Source organism: Cygnus atratus, chromosome 1 (assembly GCF_013377495.2).
Source record: "Cygnus atratus isolate AKBS03 ecotype Queensland, Australia chromosome 1, CAtr_DNAZoo_HiC_assembly, whole genome shotgun sequence".
NCBI classification, from domain to species: domain Eukaryota; kingdom Metazoa; phylum Chordata; class Aves; order Anseriformes; family Anatidae; genus Cygnus; species Cygnus atratus.
The window spans coordinates 44,714,926-44,733,064 of record NC_066362.1 but is presented as its reverse complement, the minus strand read 5'-3'; the positions used below and the strand labels follow the sequence as shown (position 1 = coordinate 44,733,064).

Below are 18,139 nucleotides of genomic sequence, written 5' to 3'. Positions count from 1 at the left end.
GGCTTTCACAGGCTGAAAGTGAAACTAGTTTTCTTTTCTTTGCTGTCTGCTCTTAAAAGCAATCAGGAATGCACTAATGCAACTTTGTATTTACAGCTTTTTTCTTTGTTTGTTTTGTTAGTAACGATGTGTTATGAGGTTAGTAAATTGCAAACACACCTTGTTACACAGCAAGTACTTTTATTTTCTTCTGATACTACCACTAACAGTTATTCTGGTAGTAGCAAGAGTGTTTCATTTTTCAAATGCTTTTTCTCTTTAGATCTCTTATTTTTGAAGCAGCAACGTTTCTTTTCCACCCTTTAATGACGGGTGTTCTGTCAGTAATTTTCTCAGTTCTTTATCACTCGCGGTCTGAATGTCCCTATCATGAGTGATATCAGTCTTCTCAGGGTATAATTTTTTTTTTTCCTGAGGTAAATGTGATGTTTCCCTGCAGAGCTGGGTGAAGGGCAGTGGGAACGTAGGGTGGGTAACTTTGAAAAACGTTACCCCTTGTTTTGGGTAATGTTTCCAAATGTTACCCAAAATTTTTAGAAAATGTCTTCTCTGAGACGCACTTGGGGCATCCTTCGTGGTTCTGGGTCTGAATACTTAGGGATGTGTATCTGGATCAATTTTTTCCTGGGAATGTTTAGGTTCCCCCAAAATATTTGCTGCACTCAGCGCACAAAGTGTTTTTCCCATGGAATATTAACGATTCATAACTTGATATCGTGTCCAGAATATCATTAAATGCAGACTCTTACCCACCTGTTGTATTCAGTGGCACTTGTAGACCTTCCAGGAAAATATTTCTTCCTGACTGTTGTGCTCACCTGCACAAACCCTTGCCCTCCCACTCAATAGATTTGGACTTAGCACCCAAAAAATTATTTCCAGAACTCCTTCTGGATTTCCATGGTGTTTTATTTCTTTTCAATGCAGTAGGCCTTTTGTGCAATTTAGAGAGCTTTCTGCTCCATTCAAGCAGGAAATCAAGTCTCAGTTTTGCAATGCTGCACTTGAGCAGCTGTATCTGTAAGAAGCAGTTGGATTGAGTTCAATTCAGCTTTCGCTTAAGCGGATAAACAAGAAAGTAGGGAGGATTGCTTAGAGGGAATAAATATTTTCCAAAGCCTCATACTTTAAGCTTTCTAGGCTCTTTTTATTTATTGCTAGCTGGTGATACGTTTCTTCTTAGGAAAGATTCCTTTCTCTGTTTCAGGAACTTGGACTCTGCAGCAAAATCTGACCAATCAAATTCCTTGATGCACCATTTTGTTTCCCTTGCCTTTTTCTTGCTTTCAGCCATTTTCTAGTACTCACTCTTGGCGCACTAAAGCAAGCTGGGGGGGGGGGTGGGGGGGTGGGGTGGAAGGAATCTCAGAAGACTGCTTTGGGAAGTAAGATAATCAGTGTTTTTTATTGATTTCCCTCTCCCGCCCTTACTTTATGGCATAAGACTTGTCTTTTTTGGAATGTATTTTTGCAGTAGATAATTTCTGACGTGATTGTAGAAATGAGTTTTAGTGAAATACAATTCATTTCCTGTTGCTGCCTGTTATACCAAGAGACGGGATCTATTTACCTCTGTCTGTCAAAATATATTTAGCATTAAACTCAGTGATAAGATTAAACTGTGTCAACTAATGCCCATTTTTACTATGTAATGGGTATTGAGTATTTTATGTAAGTCAGCAGTGAAAATAGCAATTTGGGCAAAAATGCTGAATCTTTTTTGCATGCTCAAAAAATTTTGAGAAGACGAGGCAGGCTTTATTGATTTTAAGTTTTATCAGTTTTCTTCTATTTTAAAGACTATGGACTTTTAATAAATAAAGGATTATTTTCTCTCCCATTCTGAGAGCGACCTGTATAAATGATAATAAACACTAACACACAATCTATTGAGAAGGAAGTAAAAGGGTTTGCAGGAAAGGTGAGCTTGTAATTTTTGTAATTGTAATGCTGGGTCCTGAAGTTTTGTGATTAAACCTTAGAAAGGCAATAATAATCTGTCATAGCTTGTACCAGAGGATGAGACCAGCAATGGATTTTGATGTCAGTTGCAAATGGTTGTAGTGGTGATATGGGGAACCACGGTGGACTGACTGTAGGTTATGAAATAGGCTTTGCTCTTCCCTCCTTACATAAGTGATAATTTCTGTCTGGAATCCTGTGAGTTTGCATATGATGATAAATCATTTAACTGTAAGAGAGCAACCACAAAATAACAAATTAGATCTAGGTAGAAGAGAGGTTCCTTTCATAATACATGAATAAGAACTAGTAACAGGAATATTTAGGTATTTTGACCAGGGTTATATTAGTTTAGGGATTGATAGATTTCTATCAAACTTCAAAACCTGAATATCAGTTAAGTCTGATACATAATAAATCCGGTAAGAAGTTTGCCTTCAAACACAGCAGCAACATAAAACAACAGAATTTGCTATAGATTTTTTGACTTAGCATTTGCATGGTACCAAGTCACATACAGGTAACTTAATGCTAAGATTTCCTAAATAGAAGGGAACTTTTCTGTGAGTTTTTTTTAGGAGAGGGCTGGACCTAACAAATGCTGCCAGGTAGAAGCTGGCTGTGTGCAGAGGACTGGCTTGCAAACTGCTGTTGCTTTGCATTCTGATTGTTGGTTAACATGTAAAGTGCTTTTGCATGTGGCTTTAATTGCTCAGTGAGATATGACTGAGACTGTTCCTGGTTGCTCTTCCATCCACAGTGAGTGATCCACAACTTTTTATTGGCACAGTCTGGATCAAATCATTGCTTGGATGAATCAGTCCAATGGTTAAGATAAACCATAACCACTGAGATTCTGGTGAAATTAGTCCTCATTTATCAGAAATGTATAGAAGAAGAACTGATCAAAATATCTTTCTCAAACCAAAATACATGAATCAGCTCTACCTCAGACATTTATTAGTTCAGAAAAAGATCTAAGCAAAAGCTTTATCCATATGAAAAAATGAGATAAAACTTTCATTTGCATTCACCATTGTAATGTAAAATCTATGTGGAGGTTGTATGGTTGTGTTCCTGCAAGCCAGTAGGGGAAGATAAAGCCTATCATATTCTCTTCATTTGCAAATCCCTCTTAAGGGCTTCCTCACATAAATGGGTCATTTTTTTGTTTCCAGTCTTCAGTAACTACGAACAGTGAAGCCTGAATATGAGCTCTGCCACCCTGGGCTGTTCTGCCTTGCTGCATTTTCTGCCCTCTCTTCTCTCTGGCTTTAAAGTTACATTGTCTCTTCAGCTCAGCATAAGCATATTCAATGTTGTAGATGTACAAATGTTGAGGCACAGAACAAACACTTGCTGTATTTCCATATTATTCATCCATTAAACTCTAGGAAGCACTGTTTCCTAGTTAATAGGAAGCCACAGTAAAATGAGAAGCTGTTACTGAAGGCATAATGACTAATAATAAAAAGAAAACCTACTGTGGAACACAGTATATAAATCAATGCAGTAAAAAAACATTTGATCGGAACAGCTGGAAGCTGAGAACTATAAGCTTAATGTGATAATTTGGCTTTGAAACCCAAGTTCTTCTAACTACCGAACAGTTCTATTAGTGTTTTGAAACTATATGAAAAATAGACACTGCCCTGGAAGTTCTAAAATTAGGTCTAACAAGCATTTCTGTGCTTTTCAAAAGGTTAGGACAATATACCACAGTACAAATACAAATAACTGTGCTTGTAAGCAGTGCCCTTTAGAACCCTCTTGGTAATGTGAAAGTTAGGAGATGAGACATTTCTTGCCTCATAATCTCCTTTATCCGGGCACAGCTGTTGCTCCTAGGACTGCACTGTGGCAGAGTCCTTAAGCACCCCTCTTCCAGTGTGAAAGAAAACTCTCAACTTCCATGCAGAAATGTCCTGGGTGATGTTGCAGGGTTAGGATGCAGCACTGTTACATGGGATGCACTCCACCCACTTCACCATTCAGCAGCTGCTGAGCTTTGGAGCCTTATGTTTTCTTGGGAAAAGCAGTGGCCTTCAGAACTCCTGTGAGTACTGACACAGCATTAATAGCTGAAATAGATGTGAAAGAATTCACATTTGCTCAGAGATGTGGAAAAAATACATATTCCAAGAACTTTGGAAATAGCGTGTGTGCTAGCACCAGATTGAGCAGAAAAGTAGCTATAAGCACAGAAGTAGACAATTGCACCTATACAGTAGATAATCAAGATCCCAAAATATCTGCTTGTAGTTTCTCTGGGACATCCAGGCTGCTAGAAAAAAGCACAGCATAAAACAAGGGATGGACTATAAAGCAATTGAGAGAAGATGACAGGAAGATAACAATCAGTCTTGGAGCAATAAGGCTTTCAGCTGTTGGTCAGTGAGTGAATTTTAATGGATTTATGTGCCAGAAAGAGAAAATAACAATGTCGGGTAGCTTTTCAGCTGCACAAGAGGTGCACTCACACACCAGCCCTGCTGCAGTGAGCACAAGACCTGCCCCTCCTGGGACCTGTTGAGGGCACATCGCTAGCATTCCTGGTCCTGCCTGTCCCTGCAAGCAAGCCTGCCCTGCCCATTTGGAAACTTGCTTGGTGTTTGGAGTGTCTGTGTGTTTTAGGGTGTGTGAGTGAGATCACTTCTTTTAAAATAAGATTGCCTTCCCTTCCTTGTATGTTCTTGCACTGTGTTTTGCAACAACACGTCAGTATTGGGTGTTTTTCCTTCCCTTTTTTTCCCCCTTCTCATAACATTGTTTAATAATTAATAACAGATGTAGGACTATCCATCACCATGCAGTGACAGCATAGGGCTTCAGTTCCAGAACTGTCTTGGAGACTGTTGTACACCCACGAACTGTGTCAAGTTGCTAGTATGGAACCAGAGGGTATTAAAGAATGTTTGTCCTGGCCTGATCACCCCATGTTTATACGTCAGCAATGATGGTACCGTGCTGTGCTAAGTCCTCTGTGCTAAACACACTGATGCACATGTGGAGATGAAGTACAGTCAAAATGTTCACAAAGCTGTTCGTCTGCTGTATATCCTCTTCAACTGCTTTCTTTACTTGCTTATCCTGATCCATCACTCTAGATCTCTGAAGACTGTTCTGACATTTCTTTGCATACCTGCCCTATTATGAATATTTGAGATGGTTACAGACATCTTCTCTCTGCATTTTTTGCATGTTATCCCAAGCACACTGATCCAGCAAAGCTATTAAAAATTCTGGCCTGCAATAGCTTCAATCTGTGAGGCCACTAGGGAGGTGATTGTTCCAGAGGGCACGAGAGAGAATTTTCAGTGTTCAAATTTTAAACAAAAAATGAAGTCCCAAGGTGTGGTGCCACAGGGATGCAGAGCGTAAGACAGTATAAGAAGTGCGATGAAATACAGAAGGATTTTTTCAGTGCAACAGCCATTCAGGAAGGGCCACTAATCAAGTGCAAGCCTTTCAGTGCATTTCAGATACCAATGCAATAAGCTGAGTGCTGAATATTTTTACAATGAATTCAGACTACAGATACTTTGTGAGAAGATAAGATCCACAGTGTACATATGCCATGATACATGGTATTTGAGAATTTCTATTTACTTTGCTCAAGTCAACCAACTCAGTGTTAAAATCATTGTCACACCAAGATTAGAGGAATTCTGAGCAAAGAACAATGCTATCCACAATTTGAGTTAGATATATACTGTATGAAACAAAGGTTTTTTTTTTTTTTTTTTACTTTCCCCTAATCAACGTATGCTGCTTGCTGAAATCAAATGCTATTTTCCTTCATTGTGCGAGTTTTTATCTATCCATCAGCTCTTCTGAGAGGGACACAGAATTTTTATTCTGCTTATAATGAAATGAAAAAGCCACAATTCCAGAAAAGAAATGATGCTCATTTACCTGGATTTAGACCTTTCCAGTTTCAGGAGAGAAAAGTCTAAGAGTTGATGATACAGGTACCAAAGAAAATGATTTGGATATCACTGTTTTATTATCTGAGGGTACTTTGATAATCTCAATACAGGACAATACAGTACAGAAATTTCAGTAGACAAAGTATCACCACAACTCTGCATGGAACACCTGACGTTTTTAACAGTCAGCATTACTGTAAGGCCAAGTCTTGCTGTTTCACTGGTTGTTTAGACAGATGAGTGCAGTTTGTGAAGACTTAGTTGCAAAGCAAGTGCAGCCTTCATAGAAATAAAATGAACAGCCAGCTTAACGTGAAGTAGTCAATACTGATTACATGCTGTAAGGACATAATACACATATTATACATTTTTAGATATCTGTAACTTCTGGAATATTTATTCTTTGCCCAAATAGAAAGTTCTCAAGGATACAAAGTTTCTGAGGCTGGATGGCCCTGGAAAAAATGGCATGGAGGCCACAGAAGAGAAATTTGAGAATACATTGCATTTTGAGGCCTACAGCACTTCCAGTTTCTGGTACCTTGCATTCTGAAGACACGTACACACACACCTTTTCTTTCTCTTTCTCACTTCTTTTTCTTTCTCTCTTTCTTATATTCTTTTAAAGTGCATTATAAGTAATATTTAATGGTTACCGTACAGTAACTGGTAAAGTACTGGTAAAGTGGACCTCACCCAGCTTCCCCGAGACCCTCATGGAGCTCCTTAAGGTGTTTGCTGTTGCAGGGGAGATCATTTTGCATCCTGTCTCCTCCCTGGAATAAATTTCCATAACTGCTTCATGTGTCCATCATTCCTATAGATGTCTTCATAGTGTTCTGACTTGGGTTGTGCAGTTGCTGTTGGTTTTGCTTGGTAAATATCAGAGGCTTATGCAGTGTTTTACTGTCTGACCTGATGCTGACTCCAATGTGTGTAAGAATCTATCCCTTCATGTTAAGATTCATCATTTTAAACATGGGAATCAAATAGAAAGCTGACTGGTGATGTTTCTAAGGTGACAACTAAGCTGGAAAGCCAACGGGACCTTATATCAAGAAAAGAATTTCAAAAGGTTTATGACATTTCCCTGAAGGCTGTCGTCACAATTCCTAGTCAGACATTTATCTAAATGATAACATTGATTACATCAACAGATTTACACAATTTCAGAAAAGGCATTTGAAGTGTCTTGAACCAGATTGTGTCTGGTGAGACAAGAAATGGAAAAAGAATAAAAGCTAACAACAAAGATATAAAAAACCAACAAAATCAAACAAACAAAAGCACGACACTGGTTTTTGTCTCTGTGCTTAGAAAAGGTGAAAGAGTGAGACAATTTTTTTTCTTCTTTCTCCCTTTTGGCACCTGTGCCTAGTTCACTTTTCTGGGAATGCGGGAATGGGAATGGGAAAGAAACAGATGAACTTGTTAGCACAGAAATGTGGGACCTATTCCGATTAATAAATGAGAAAGATTCAGGATCGTGTTGTGGTTTCCACTGAACATTTCCCGTTTTCCAAATAATAACATTAAATGGTGATCATGAAAGAAGTCTCAAAATACGAAGAATGAATGCCAATTATAATGAAAAATAAACAAATGACACAAAAACAAAATGCACACACACAAAAAATATTTTTATTTTTTCACACTTTTTGAAAACATATCTATTTATTTCATTATTGCTCTTTTAAATCACTAAAATATTTACTAGTGCTGTAGTAAAAATTTTGGAAAATCTGTGCTGCTAAAAGACATAAAAGAAAACCCCACCTACACCTAAAACACTTCCCTTGCCCCACACAAATGTGTTTAATCTCAGTGAAAATTGGATGAATGTTTTCTGTGTCAGGAAATAAAGTGTACTAGTTTGTATAAATCTGCCCTAACCCATAAAAGTAAAATTAGAACAGAGTCCTGTAGTTTGTTGTTAACCATTAAAAAAATAAGTTGCTTTACTATTTTAATTGACATATATTTAACAAGGAGATAAACCAAGGATTAGAGCAAGGCTATTACAAATACTCTTTGTTTTCCCTTAAATATTAAAGGGCCTCACAAGCACGGGTCTCCTGCTTCCCAGCAGAGCTCATCCCAGCCATGACGGCTTGACTATTTCCTTATGTTGTTTCCCTTCTCTGGAAGAATCCTTCAGGCTATCACCTTTACTCGCAATGGTTCCATACAGGATAAGGCATGACAAACGTGTACGTGCGTGTGTGCGCGCTGGTGAACCTAAGGCGTTCTCATCCACATGAAGGAAATGCTACGGAACATTTTAAAAGGAAAAAGCTATTTCATGAGGGCTAAGCACTTCCGTCCCACCAAGCGCGACACTCAGTGATAAGAAGAAGCTGGAGGTCGGATAGGGAAAGGCAGGCAGAGATTATTTCGCTCTGCCTGAGAAAGGCCTCCAGCAGCCGGGCACGGATTTGTGTGTTTCAAAAGCATCGCCCGGGGCGCCCAACGCGGAACGGAACCGCGGTGGGCGGGCGGGGGATGAGGGCGGGGCGGAGTCGTCGCGCAGGGCCCGGGATTGGCCGGATTTTGCCGCAGACCCTCGGGCAGGGCCGGGCCGCGCCGGGGAGCCCCGGGGCTGCTGCGGACCCGACCCCGCGCAGGGGCGCGGCCGCGACAGGGAGGGACCGAGCCCGGGAGGAGCCCGAGCGGGGGCAGCGCGCGGGGAGCCCCGAGCGCGGGGAGCGCCGGGCGGGAGCCCCCGAGCGGGCGAAGCCGCGGCTGAGGGCGAGGCCCGGGGCGGGCGGCGCCGGGGCAGAAAGCGGCCGAACGCCCGGCTCGGCTGCCGGCCCGCGGGAGGGGAGCGGAGGGAGCGGAGAGCAGCGAGCGAGGCAGGGCGGAGCCTGCGGGCGTGCCCCCGCCCCCTCGGCGCCCGCCGCAGTTCTCAACCAGGTCGGACCCCGCCAGTTATACCGCGGCCCGGCGGGGCTGGCGGCGCGCAGTGTGGTGTGCAGGCGGTGCGAGCATGTCTGGGAGAGGCAAGGGCGGGAAGGGGCTCGGCAAGGGGGGCGCCAAGCGGCACCGCAAGGTGCTGCGCGACAACATCCAGGGCATCACCAAGCCGGCCATCCGGCGCCTGGCGCGGCGCGGCGGCGTCAAGCGCATCTCGGGGCTCATCTACGAGGAGACGCGCGGCGTGCTCAAGGTCTTCCTGGAGAACGTGATCCGCGACGCCGTCACCTACACCGAGCACGCCAAGCGCAAGACGGTCACGGCCATGGACGTGGTCTACGCCCTCAAGCGCCAGGGACGCACCCTCTACGGCTTCGGCGGCTAAACTCTCTTCTCATACCATACACTGTTAAACAAAGGCTCTTTTAAGAGCCGCCCACGAATTTCACAACGAGAGCTGTTGATTATTAAAAAGTAGTAGTTACATAATATCACGACATCTTTTGCAATGTTAAATGTTTCAAGATAGCCGAACGTAGTATCCAAATTAATAATTTCTTTCAGTTATACTTAATTATAGCATTTACAAGGAAACTTGGGGGGAGACAACTCTGAAAAAGAGCCATAGATATCTTTTTCAGTTTATTTGTAATTACAGCTCTTTATAAGAAAATTTGGGGTGGCTCTTAAAAGAGCCGTTTGGTTTAGTTTAAACCGAATTACTTGGAGCTGGTGTACTTGGTGACCGCCTTGGTGCCCTCGGAGACGGCGTGCTTGGCCAGCTCGCCGGGCAGCAGGAGCCGCACGGCCGTCTGGATCTCCCGCGAGGTGATGGTCGCACGCTTGTTGTAGTGCGCCAGGCGCGACGCCTCACCAGCGATGCGCTCGAAGATGTCGTTGACGAAAGAATTCATGATACTCATGGCTTTAGATGAGATGCCTGTGTCGGGGTGCACCTGCTTCAGCACCTTGTACACGTAGATCGAGTAGCTCTCCTTCCGTGCTCTCTTTCTTTTCTTGTCGCCCTTCTTCTGGGTCTTGGTGACGGCTTTCTTGGAGCCCTTCTTAGGTGCTGGGGCAGACTTCGCCGGCTCAGGCATCTCTCAAACTTTCTTTCCAAGCTCTTCACCGTACCACAACAACACTGAAAATGGCGCCTGGTCCCCTATTTATAAGGACGTTATGCAAATTAGAGGATTGTAATCGCACAATTCCTATTGGTGCAAAAGAGAGGAACGTAATTAGCGGCACTTCAGATCTGTTGCCATCATGGCTTTTATGACGTGTCCAAAGAACAGAGATTTGTCGTTACGATGATGTCAGTAACGTTTTAAGCAAAAAGTTTATTCAAAAACGTAGCGAAATATGTACCGCGTTTTTACTAACGAAATGTAGTATCGGAACTCAGTGTGCACATAGTACGCTATACATTTGAACTGTTGTTCGTGCTTTCTGGGACTATTTATAAACACCGTACTTATGTTTGTAAAAGAAGGTTATAAGCGTAGTGACTTGCCCTAAATGAAGGCAGTAATCAACAGCTCTCGTTGTGAAATTCGTGGGCGGCTCTGAAAAGAGCCTTTGTTTAACAGTGTATGGTATGAGAAGAGAGTTCAGCCGCCGAAGCCGTAGAGGGTGCGTCCCTGGCGCTTGAGGGCGTAGACCACGTCCATGGCCGTGACCGTCTTGCGCTTGGCGTGCTCGGTGTAGGTGACGGCGTCGCGGATCACGTTCTCCAGGAAGACCTTGAGCACGCCGCGCGTCTCCTCGTAGATGAGCCCCGAGATGCGCTTGACGCCGCCGCGCCGCGCCAGGCGCCGGATGGCCGGCTTGGTGATGCCCTGGATGTTGTCGCGCAGCACCTTGCGGTGCCGCTTGGCGCCCCCCTTGCCGAGCCCCTTCCCGCCCTTGCCTCTCCCAGACATGCTCGCACCGCCTGCACACCACACTGCGCGCCGCCAGCCCCGCCGGGCCGCGGTATAACTGGCGGGGTCCGACCTGGTTGAGAACTGCGGCGGGCGCCGAGGGGGCGGGGGCACGCCCGCAGGCTCCGCCCTGCCTCGCTCGCTGCTCTCCGCTCCCTCCGCTCCCCTCCCGCGGGCCGGCAGCCGAGCCGGGCGTTCGGCCGCTTTCTGCCCCGGCGCCGCCCGCCCCGGGCCTCGCCCTCAGCCGCGGCTTCGCCCGCTCGGGGGCTCCCGCCCGGCGCTCCCCGCGCTCGAGGCTCCCCGCGCGCTGCCCTCGCTCGGGCTCCTCCCGGGCTCGGTCCCTCCCTGTCGCGGCCGCGCCCCTGCGCGGGGTCGGGTCCGCAGCAGCCCCGGGGCTCCCCGGCGCGGCCCGGCCCTGCCCGAGGGTCTGCGGCAAAATCCGGCCAATCCCGGGCCCTGCGCGATGACTCCGCCCCACCCCACCGCCCGTTCCCGCTTCCGCTCGCCGGGGGCCCAGCGGGGGCCATTTCCGCGGCCGCTCTCCCTTTGTTCGGTGCCAGCGCGGCCGTTCCGCGCCTTCTTCGCCTTCTCGGGAGCTCCCCTCCTGGCAGCCGCTCCCCTCGTCCGCCCAGCCCCGGAGTTCGGGCCGCGAGCGTTCGGCGCTTCCGTACCCGCATCCGCAGCTCGTTGCGAGGGGGATCGGGGAGCGAGGCGCTACGCGACGCGGGGACCGGTCGTTGGGGGGCTCGGGTGGGAAATGCGCGACCCTGAGCCTCCTAGGGCGCAAATCCGCAACTCAGGCACGCAGGAGGGTCCTCGTTCCTACCCCCCCCCCAGCGCTGCCCCCGAATTGGGGAATTGCTCGCTAATGCGTGGCTGGAGACAGCAAATGAAAGAAAACTTTATGAACATTCCCAGAGCATGTATGAATGGCCACTGAAAAAAAAGAACGACAACCAAATATATTTCCTTCAACTGACATAGCCAAAAAGTTTGTTGCTTCACATCTCTGCTAATAAACTTGGCAAGTATGCTTTTGAGAATATGTCAGGCTGTATTCTAAAGTAGATGAATTAGCCAAGACTGAAGAGCCTACATATTACAAGGTATTTTTAAATCTTATTTTACACTCAGAATAAAACCTTTGATAGTGACACTTGCCATTTACTTATACTATTAGCATTTTGTGCATGTCCAACCTCTCTACCTCTTAAAATGATTGAATTCCTTTTAAATTTGTACAGATGTTTATATAATTTAATTTCTGAACATAATTTACATCACTTAGGCCACATCTCCATTATATTTCTTGGCAGAATATATTAAATTGGTGGGACAATATGGTAGAGATTTTCATGTTTTAATTTACAGGTATCCAAGAAAGTACAAGTTTTTTCTATGATTATAACTATTACAACAATTTCAATTTCATATCAATTCAAACTCACTGTAGATAAAGTGAAAGAATTACCTATCAAATGTATATGACCTGAATTGGTAAAAGCAGCTTTTATTTTGTCACCTTGTGACTGAACAGAAAGGACTGAAGTTATTCACACAGCACCTGGAAGGCATGCCCATGGTGGACCTGCCAAGCTGGTACCAACAATTACCATTTGGCTGCATGGTCTGCTTTGTTCTTTATACCTGAAGTTCTGTGTCTAGACATGTTTCCTGAAGCAGTGGAGTGTCAAAACATTTAAAACCACCACCTGAATACTTAACAAATCTGAAAGGAATTACAGAAAATATTTTCTTCTTTTAGAGTTATAATTTCGTCATAACTCCTAGCGCAGGGTGAATATCCTTGTGTCACTTTCTGCTCTAGCAGTATAAGCACTGAAACACCAGAAAAATCACCTTCCAAAGTGTTCTGGCAGAACAGTGGTGCAGAGGCTGAGACCAGTAGCTTACAGATTGGTTACTGCAACCCCCTTTCCCCAAGGTGTGGAGCATATTTAAAATACTTCGATATCATACTTCCTGGGTAGCTGCCTTGCCTGTAGTGGCCACAGACAGGTGTTTCCAAGTGTTTCTGTTAGTGATATTGCCAGCTCTGTCATGGACCAGCAGCTTTTCTTATACAAAAAACACCTGAGGCAGAAAGAAAAAAGATGTTGCTCAGTAAAGTTTCTCATAAAGTTGCTTTCACTGTGGCTTGGGAAAAGCAAGTGTTACGTGGATCAAACATCATCATAAGTAAAAAAAAAATAAATCCTCACGAGTGAATTATATATGACTTCAAAGTTACCCTTGATTTTCTTGAAAGGTTAAGTGGCCATTTATATCTGTGTCTATATCTATTACACCTGGAATAATGCAAATTAAAGAGATGTGGGATTTTTTTTTTTTTTAGCATGCCTTTATTCTTAACATTGAAAATAAAGGTGAAAAATATACACAAATCTTTAATTTTGCTTTTAACCTATGCAATTCTAAGGCTTGATATATAGACTGGCATTACTGAGTTACTGATGAATCTAATTAACCTACATTGTTTGGGGGAGGGTTTTGTTTTTTTTCATCCAGTATAATTTGCCTGAAAGCCACTGGTCTTTAATTACTGAAGGCTGGCCAGAACTCTTATCACATAACTCATTTTACCTCAGAATTATCTGACTTATAGGACACACAGCTTTGGAGCCTCAGTGTGGTTGCAGCACAGGAGTCACAACTGGTACAACCACTAGTAGTTAAGAACAAAAATAGGGAATGCTTCGAGGTGGACATAAGTATTACAGAGGGTAAAATTACAGATTTGAGAAGAGCGTTGAGAGAAATAGGCAGTGCTTAGAATGAGATTGTAGAGGAAAAATGGTGAATTGCTGGTCAGAGAATTTTTCTTTTTGTGTGAGCCACACTGGACTTACCCTTGCATGCAGCAAAGGGCAGGGGCCCTCTCCCATGGTTCCAACTGATTGCCATGTCCAGGACCTCATTCATGATCTGATCCCACACCTGGGTACAGATGCCTCCAACCCCTGGGCTTTTTATGGCATTGCAATGCTTTAATCCAGCTATTGCAATCCTCAAAACACACAGATACACAAAGAACTCTCTGTTCTGGAGACTCAATATAAAAGAAATGTGCATGTTAGAACACATTTTTTATAGCATTGCAGAACAGAACCATTAAGCACAGATACTGCTACCATGGTCAGAGCACTTTTCTGCCCCAGGTATCTCTCCTCCATTCTCTCTCTCCAAAATTATCCCCAATATCCAACTTCAGATATGAGAGCCCTACCTAAAGAGCATCTCTCCTACAGCTGGGGGGTGTTTGCCTTGCTATAGGTGGTATTTTTCTTCCTCTAGAGCTCTGCTCCTCCTCCTCAGGGGATGGAGGGGACAGACCCGCTGCACAGGTGAGAGCTATGGCCTCACTGCAGTCATGGGCAGCTTCTGGGAACACCTTCACAAGAGGAATCCAGCAGTCTTTCTAATAATCCACATCAGAGAATCCAAAGTGCTTTAGCACTGTGTTCTTGGGTGACATTTGTGCCAGAAAAGTATAGGATTTACACATGTAATGCTGCCCACTGTTAACTGATGTAATTTAAAGAGACTTTCACATCTGAAAATCCTGCTTAAAACAGGAACACATCACTGCCAGTTTCTTCTGAATGAAAAGATTCTACAGTTGGTGATTTACTGCCCAAATCTGACTTGTTAAGGGTCCAGATCAAAATAAGTTATATCCCCTAAGGCATTCCCAATTCAATACCTAAATAACAAAGTACAGCCACAGTTAAACTTTACTTTTTTTTTTTTTTTTTTAAATAGGCCAAAGGCCTGCTAAGGAAACCTTTCCTCATTGTTAGATATAGTTACGTGGAGTCAGGTCATTCACCTATTTTCTTACAACGTACCATGGTATTTTCCCCACCTTTTAGCTACCTCTCACCCCCCTTAATTTCACAGCATAAACCCGTAACATGCAATTTAGAAGGTCAATAATGTTGAACAGATTGACTAAAACAAGTACTTACAAGAAAAAAAGCATCTAGTACAAAACTGCAAATATATTCAGCTTTTCTTTGTTGAAAAGGATGAGTTATAATTAAGTATCTGACATCTTATGTAGGAACCTAAAATTGAGACACTGTTACAGACCATAGATTTAACTCTGTGAAAACAAAGGCAGCAAAGAAGAAACCCTAGAAACCAAAAGCACTATCACAAAGAAGCAACACAACTCTTTTCTGACTGCGTGGGTGGCTCTGAAAAGAGCCTTTGGGTTATATTATGCTTTCAAAAAACCTGAGCAGCTTCGTTGGCTGAGGTTATTTGCTCTTAGCCTTGTGGCTTTCGGTCTTCTTGGGCAGCAGCACGGCCTGGATGTTGGGCAGCACCCCGCCCTGCGCGATGGTGACCTTGCCCAGCAGCTTGTTGAGCTCCTCGTCGTTGCGGATGGCCAGCTGCAGGTGGCGGGGGATGATGCGCGTCTTCTTGTTGTCGCGGGCCGCGTTGCCCGCCAGCTCCAGGATCTCGGCCGTCAGGTACTCCAGCACGGCCGCCATGTAGACGGGCGCTCCAGCCCCGACCCGCTCCGCGTAGTTGCCTTTCCGCAGCAGCCGGTGCACGCGGCCCACGGGGAACTGCAGCCCGGCCCGCGACGAGCGCGACTTGGCCTTGGCCCTGACTTTACCGCCCTGCTTCCCGCGCCCAGACATCGCCCTGCTGTTACCACACAGAACCAGGCACCCACCGCGCTGCCAAGAGAACGCCGAGGCAGCCTTCCCGGCGCCTGCGCCCTTGCCTTTTATCCCTTCCCTGGGCGGGATTAGCCCCGGTGATTGGCTGGAAGCGGGCACGGCGAGAGGAGCCAATGCGAGACCGGATCGCGCCGCCGCCAATAGACACAAAGGAACGGCCGCGCACCGGCGTCCAATCGCGCGGCACGAGTCAGAGCCGCTGTGTTTGCATAACAGCGCTATAAATACGGGGCGCCGCAGCTATCTCAGCTGCTGTTCCTGTTCCGTACGGGGCGAAAGCGCTGTCAAAATGCCCGAGCCGGCCAAGTCCGCGCCCGCGCCCAAGAAGGGCTCCAAGAAAGCCGTCACCAAGACCCAGAAGAAGGGTGACAAGAAAAGAAAGAGAGCACGGAAGGAGAGCTACTCGATCTACGTGTACAAGGTGCTGAAGCAGGTGCACCCCGACACGGGCATCTCGTCCAAGGCCATGGGCATCATGAACTCCTTCGTCAACGACATCTTCGAGCGCATCGCCGGCGAGGCGTCGCGCCTGGCGCACTACAACAAGCGCTCGACCATCACCTCGCGGGAGATCCAGACGGCCGTGCGGCTCCTGCTGCCCGGCGAGCTGGCCAAGCACGCCGTCTCCGAGGGCACCAAGGCGGTCACCAAGTACACCAGCTCCAAGTAGAGCGCCGCGGATCCTGTTTTTAACCCAAAGGCTCTTTTCAGAGCCACCCACGTTTTCCCTGAAAGAGCTTTAACACAGTAGCGTGTCTCAATGTTTAATCGGCTTGAAAAATAACAAAAGACATAAGGAAGGTAAAAAAAAAAAACCTGCCTTCTTAAATCCAATTATAATTGTTTGCACTAAATGAAAAGATTAATCTCTGGAATTATTGGTCAATATCTTATACCTTTAAGCAGTTTAAGATGTGTTGACAATCACTTCAGAATAAATCCTGTTCCAATAAATGCAAGTAGTACCGTTAAATGACTTTCATTTGATGAAGCACACCAGTCGATTACAAATAGAAATTAACAAATGTCTTAAGAGCTTCATTAACACATCCACTTGGGAAAAAAAAAAAGACGAATGATATTTTTAAAAAAGCATTTATTTTTTTTTTTGCGTAGTAGTCTTAGGAGTCCTCCAGGGTTATTTATTTTCTTTCTTTTTGAGAGACAGCAATTAACCCTGAAGGCCAGGAAAAGAGTACAGACCTGAGGCGGGACGGAGGCTTTCGGAGGATGAGGTTTCCGGGGACGCGTGGACCGGGAACAAACTCCGTCTGCCGGCAGCAGCGCGGGCTTTTCGAATTCTCCCAGACGACCAATCAGCGGCCGCGGCTCCCCCCCTCAGCCAATCAGAAGAGGCCCGAGGCTGAGCCCCGGCAGCCGCGGGGAGCCCCGCGCCGCTCCGCCCGGGCTGCGGCTCCAGATCCCCCGGCGCGGCTCGGACAGTTCCCGGCAGAGCCCCTGCGCCCGTGCTGCGGGGAGGACAGGCGGCAGCTCCTGCTCTAGAAGCGGTGCTGTGAGGTCAGGCAGAAATTAGGAGGCGCCCCGCCGACCCTTGACGGCGCTGCCGAGCGGAAAGGTCATTGCCAAGGACGCGGGGGAGCCGTGCCGACGGCTACGGTCCCTAAAAGGTGCGGCAGGAGCTGCTGTTAGGAACCGCGCTGTGCCGGTTAAAGCACCGAGAGAAACCTGCGCGCCCCACAGCGACACCCGCCCTAACCGGTCCCTTTAACAAAGGCACCCCCTTGCGGTGCTCAAAAAAGCCAGCCTGCAGAAAGCTTTTTCCAAGGGATCGCAAACTTTATTTTTCCCAAGTCTCCACGGCCGGAAGCTCGGCGTCCCGTCCTTCCCACAGCCGAACGCTCCGTCCCGCACGGATAATTGCGTGTGGTCAGCACCGCTGCGGGCGCGGAGCACGATGACCGAGTGTATCAGCCCTTTTTCGGACAGTAGTGGGTGGCTCTTAAAAGAGCCGTTGGTTTTAAGTATTTCCACTTCAATACTTCACTTTTTGGGCGCCGCCTTCTTCGCCTTGGCTGCTTTCGGCTTGGCCGCCTTGGCCTTGGCAGCTTTGGGTTTAACTGCCTTTGCCTTGGCTGGGCTCTTTGCTGCCGCTGCCTTTTTGGGCTTGGCAGCCTTGGTCGCCTTCTTGGGGCTCTTGGCAGCCTTCTTGGTGGCAGCAGCCGCCGGCTTCTTGGCTTTCTTGGGGCTCTTCTTCACCGCCGGCTTCTTGGGCTTCTTGGCGGCGCCGGCGGGCTTCTTGGCCGCCGGCTTCTTGGGCTTGGCCGCGGCCGCCCGCTTCTTGGGCGCCTTCTCCTTCACCTCGCCGGGCTTCTTGCTGAGGCGGAAGGAGCCGGAGGCGCCGGTGCCCTTGGTCTGCACCAGGGTGCCCTTGCCGACGAGGCTCTTGAGCCCCAGCTTGATGCGGCTGTTGTTCTTCTCCACGTCGTAGCCGCCGGCGGCCAGCGCCTTCTTGAGCGCGGCGAGGGAGAGCCCCTTGCGCTCCTTGGAGGCGGCCACGGCCTTGGTGATCAGCTCGGTGACGCTGGGGCCCGCGGGCCTGCGCGCCCTGGAGCCGCCCGCCGCCTTCTTCGGCTTCTTGCCGGCGGCCTTGGCGGCGGGGGCCGCGACAGCGGGCGCGGCGGCGGGAGCGGTCTCCGACATCGCTGCCGAGACTTCTTCCTAATCAAAAGAAAGT

The 18,139-nt window shown here is 46.7% G+C and overlaps 6 protein-coding genes across 6 annotated transcripts; 2 read left to right on the top strand and 4 right to left on the bottom strand.

The window, feature by feature from the left end:
* The first annotated feature begins 8,738 nt into the window (after window positions 1–8,738).
* LOC126913140 (histone H4) lies at window positions 8,739–9,310 on the top strand. The gene has a single exon (XM_050708165.1). It carries the CDS (start codon window positions 8,878–8,880, stop codon window positions 9,187–9,189), a length of 312 nt encoding a protein of 103 aa, XP_050564122.1. The 5' UTR covers window positions 8,739–8,877; the 3' UTR covers window positions 9,190–9,310.
* Window positions 9,311–9,437: 127 nt separating this feature from the next.
* Window positions 9,438–9,969, bottom strand: LOC118250616 (histone H2B 7). The gene has a single exon (XM_035551875.2). It carries the CDS (start codon window positions 9,902–9,904, stop codon window positions 9,524–9,526), a length of 381 nt encoding a protein of 126 aa, XP_035407768.1. The 5' UTR covers window positions 9,905–9,969; the 3' UTR covers window positions 9,438–9,523.
* Window positions 9,970–10,138: 169 nt separating this feature from the next.
* On the bottom strand, window positions 10,139–10,861 carry LOC118250618 (histone H4). Its single transcript, XM_035551877.2, has one exon. It carries the CDS (start codon window positions 10,727–10,729, stop codon window positions 10,418–10,420), a length of 312 nt encoding a protein of 103 aa, XP_035407770.1. The 5' UTR covers window positions 10,730–10,861; the 3' UTR covers window positions 10,139–10,417.
* A 3,682-nt stretch (window positions 10,862–14,543) lies between these two features.
* On the bottom strand, window positions 14,544–15,498 carry LOC118250605 (histone H2A.J). The gene has a single exon (XM_035551862.2). It carries the CDS (start codon window positions 15,400–15,402, stop codon window positions 15,013–15,015), a length of 390 nt encoding a protein of 129 aa, XP_035407755.2. The 5' UTR covers window positions 15,403–15,498; the 3' UTR covers window positions 14,544–15,012.
* A 199-nt stretch (window positions 15,499–15,697) lies between these two features.
* On the top strand, window positions 15,698–16,399 carry LOC118250610 (histone H2B 7-like). The gene has a single exon (XM_035551869.2). It carries the CDS (start codon window positions 15,734–15,736, stop codon window positions 16,112–16,114), a length of 381 nt encoding a protein of 126 aa, XP_035407762.1. The 5' UTR covers window positions 15,698–15,733; the 3' UTR covers window positions 16,115–16,399.
* An 821-nt stretch (window positions 16,400–17,220) lies between these two features.
* LOC118250593 (histone H1.10) lies at window positions 17,221–18,139 on the bottom strand. Its single transcript, XM_035551849.2, has one exon. It carries the CDS (start codon window positions 18,103–18,105, stop codon window positions 17,446–17,448), a length of 660 nt encoding a protein of 219 aa, XP_035407742.1. The 5' UTR covers window positions 18,106–18,139; the 3' UTR covers window positions 17,221–17,445.

What these genes read in the sequence shown, in the direction of transcription:
- LOC126913140 (XM_050708165.1), top strand. Translation starts at nt 8,878, where the DNA reads ATGTCTGGGAGAGGCAAGGGCGGGAAGGGGCTCGGCAAGGGGGGCGCC.
- LOC118250616 (XM_035551875.2), bottom strand. Translation starts at nt 9,904, where the DNA reads ATGCCTGAGCCGGCGAAGTCTGCCCCAGCACCTAAGAAGGGCTCCAAG.
- LOC118250618 (XM_035551877.2), bottom strand. Translation starts at nt 10,729, where the DNA reads ATGTCTGGGAGAGGCAAGGGCGGGAAGGGGCTCGGCAAGGGGGGCGCC.
- LOC118250605 (XM_035551862.2), bottom strand. Translation starts at nt 15,402, where the DNA reads ATGTCTGGGCGCGGGAAGCAGGGCGGTAAAGTCAGGGCCAAGGCCAAG.
- LOC118250610 (XM_035551869.2), top strand. Translation starts at nt 15,734, where the DNA reads ATGCCCGAGCCGGCCAAGTCCGCGCCCGCGCCCAAGAAGGGCTCCAAG.
- LOC118250593 (XM_035551849.2), bottom strand. Translation starts at nt 18,105, where the DNA reads ATGTCGGAGACCGCTCCCGCCGCCGCGCCCGCTGTCGCGGCCCCCGCC.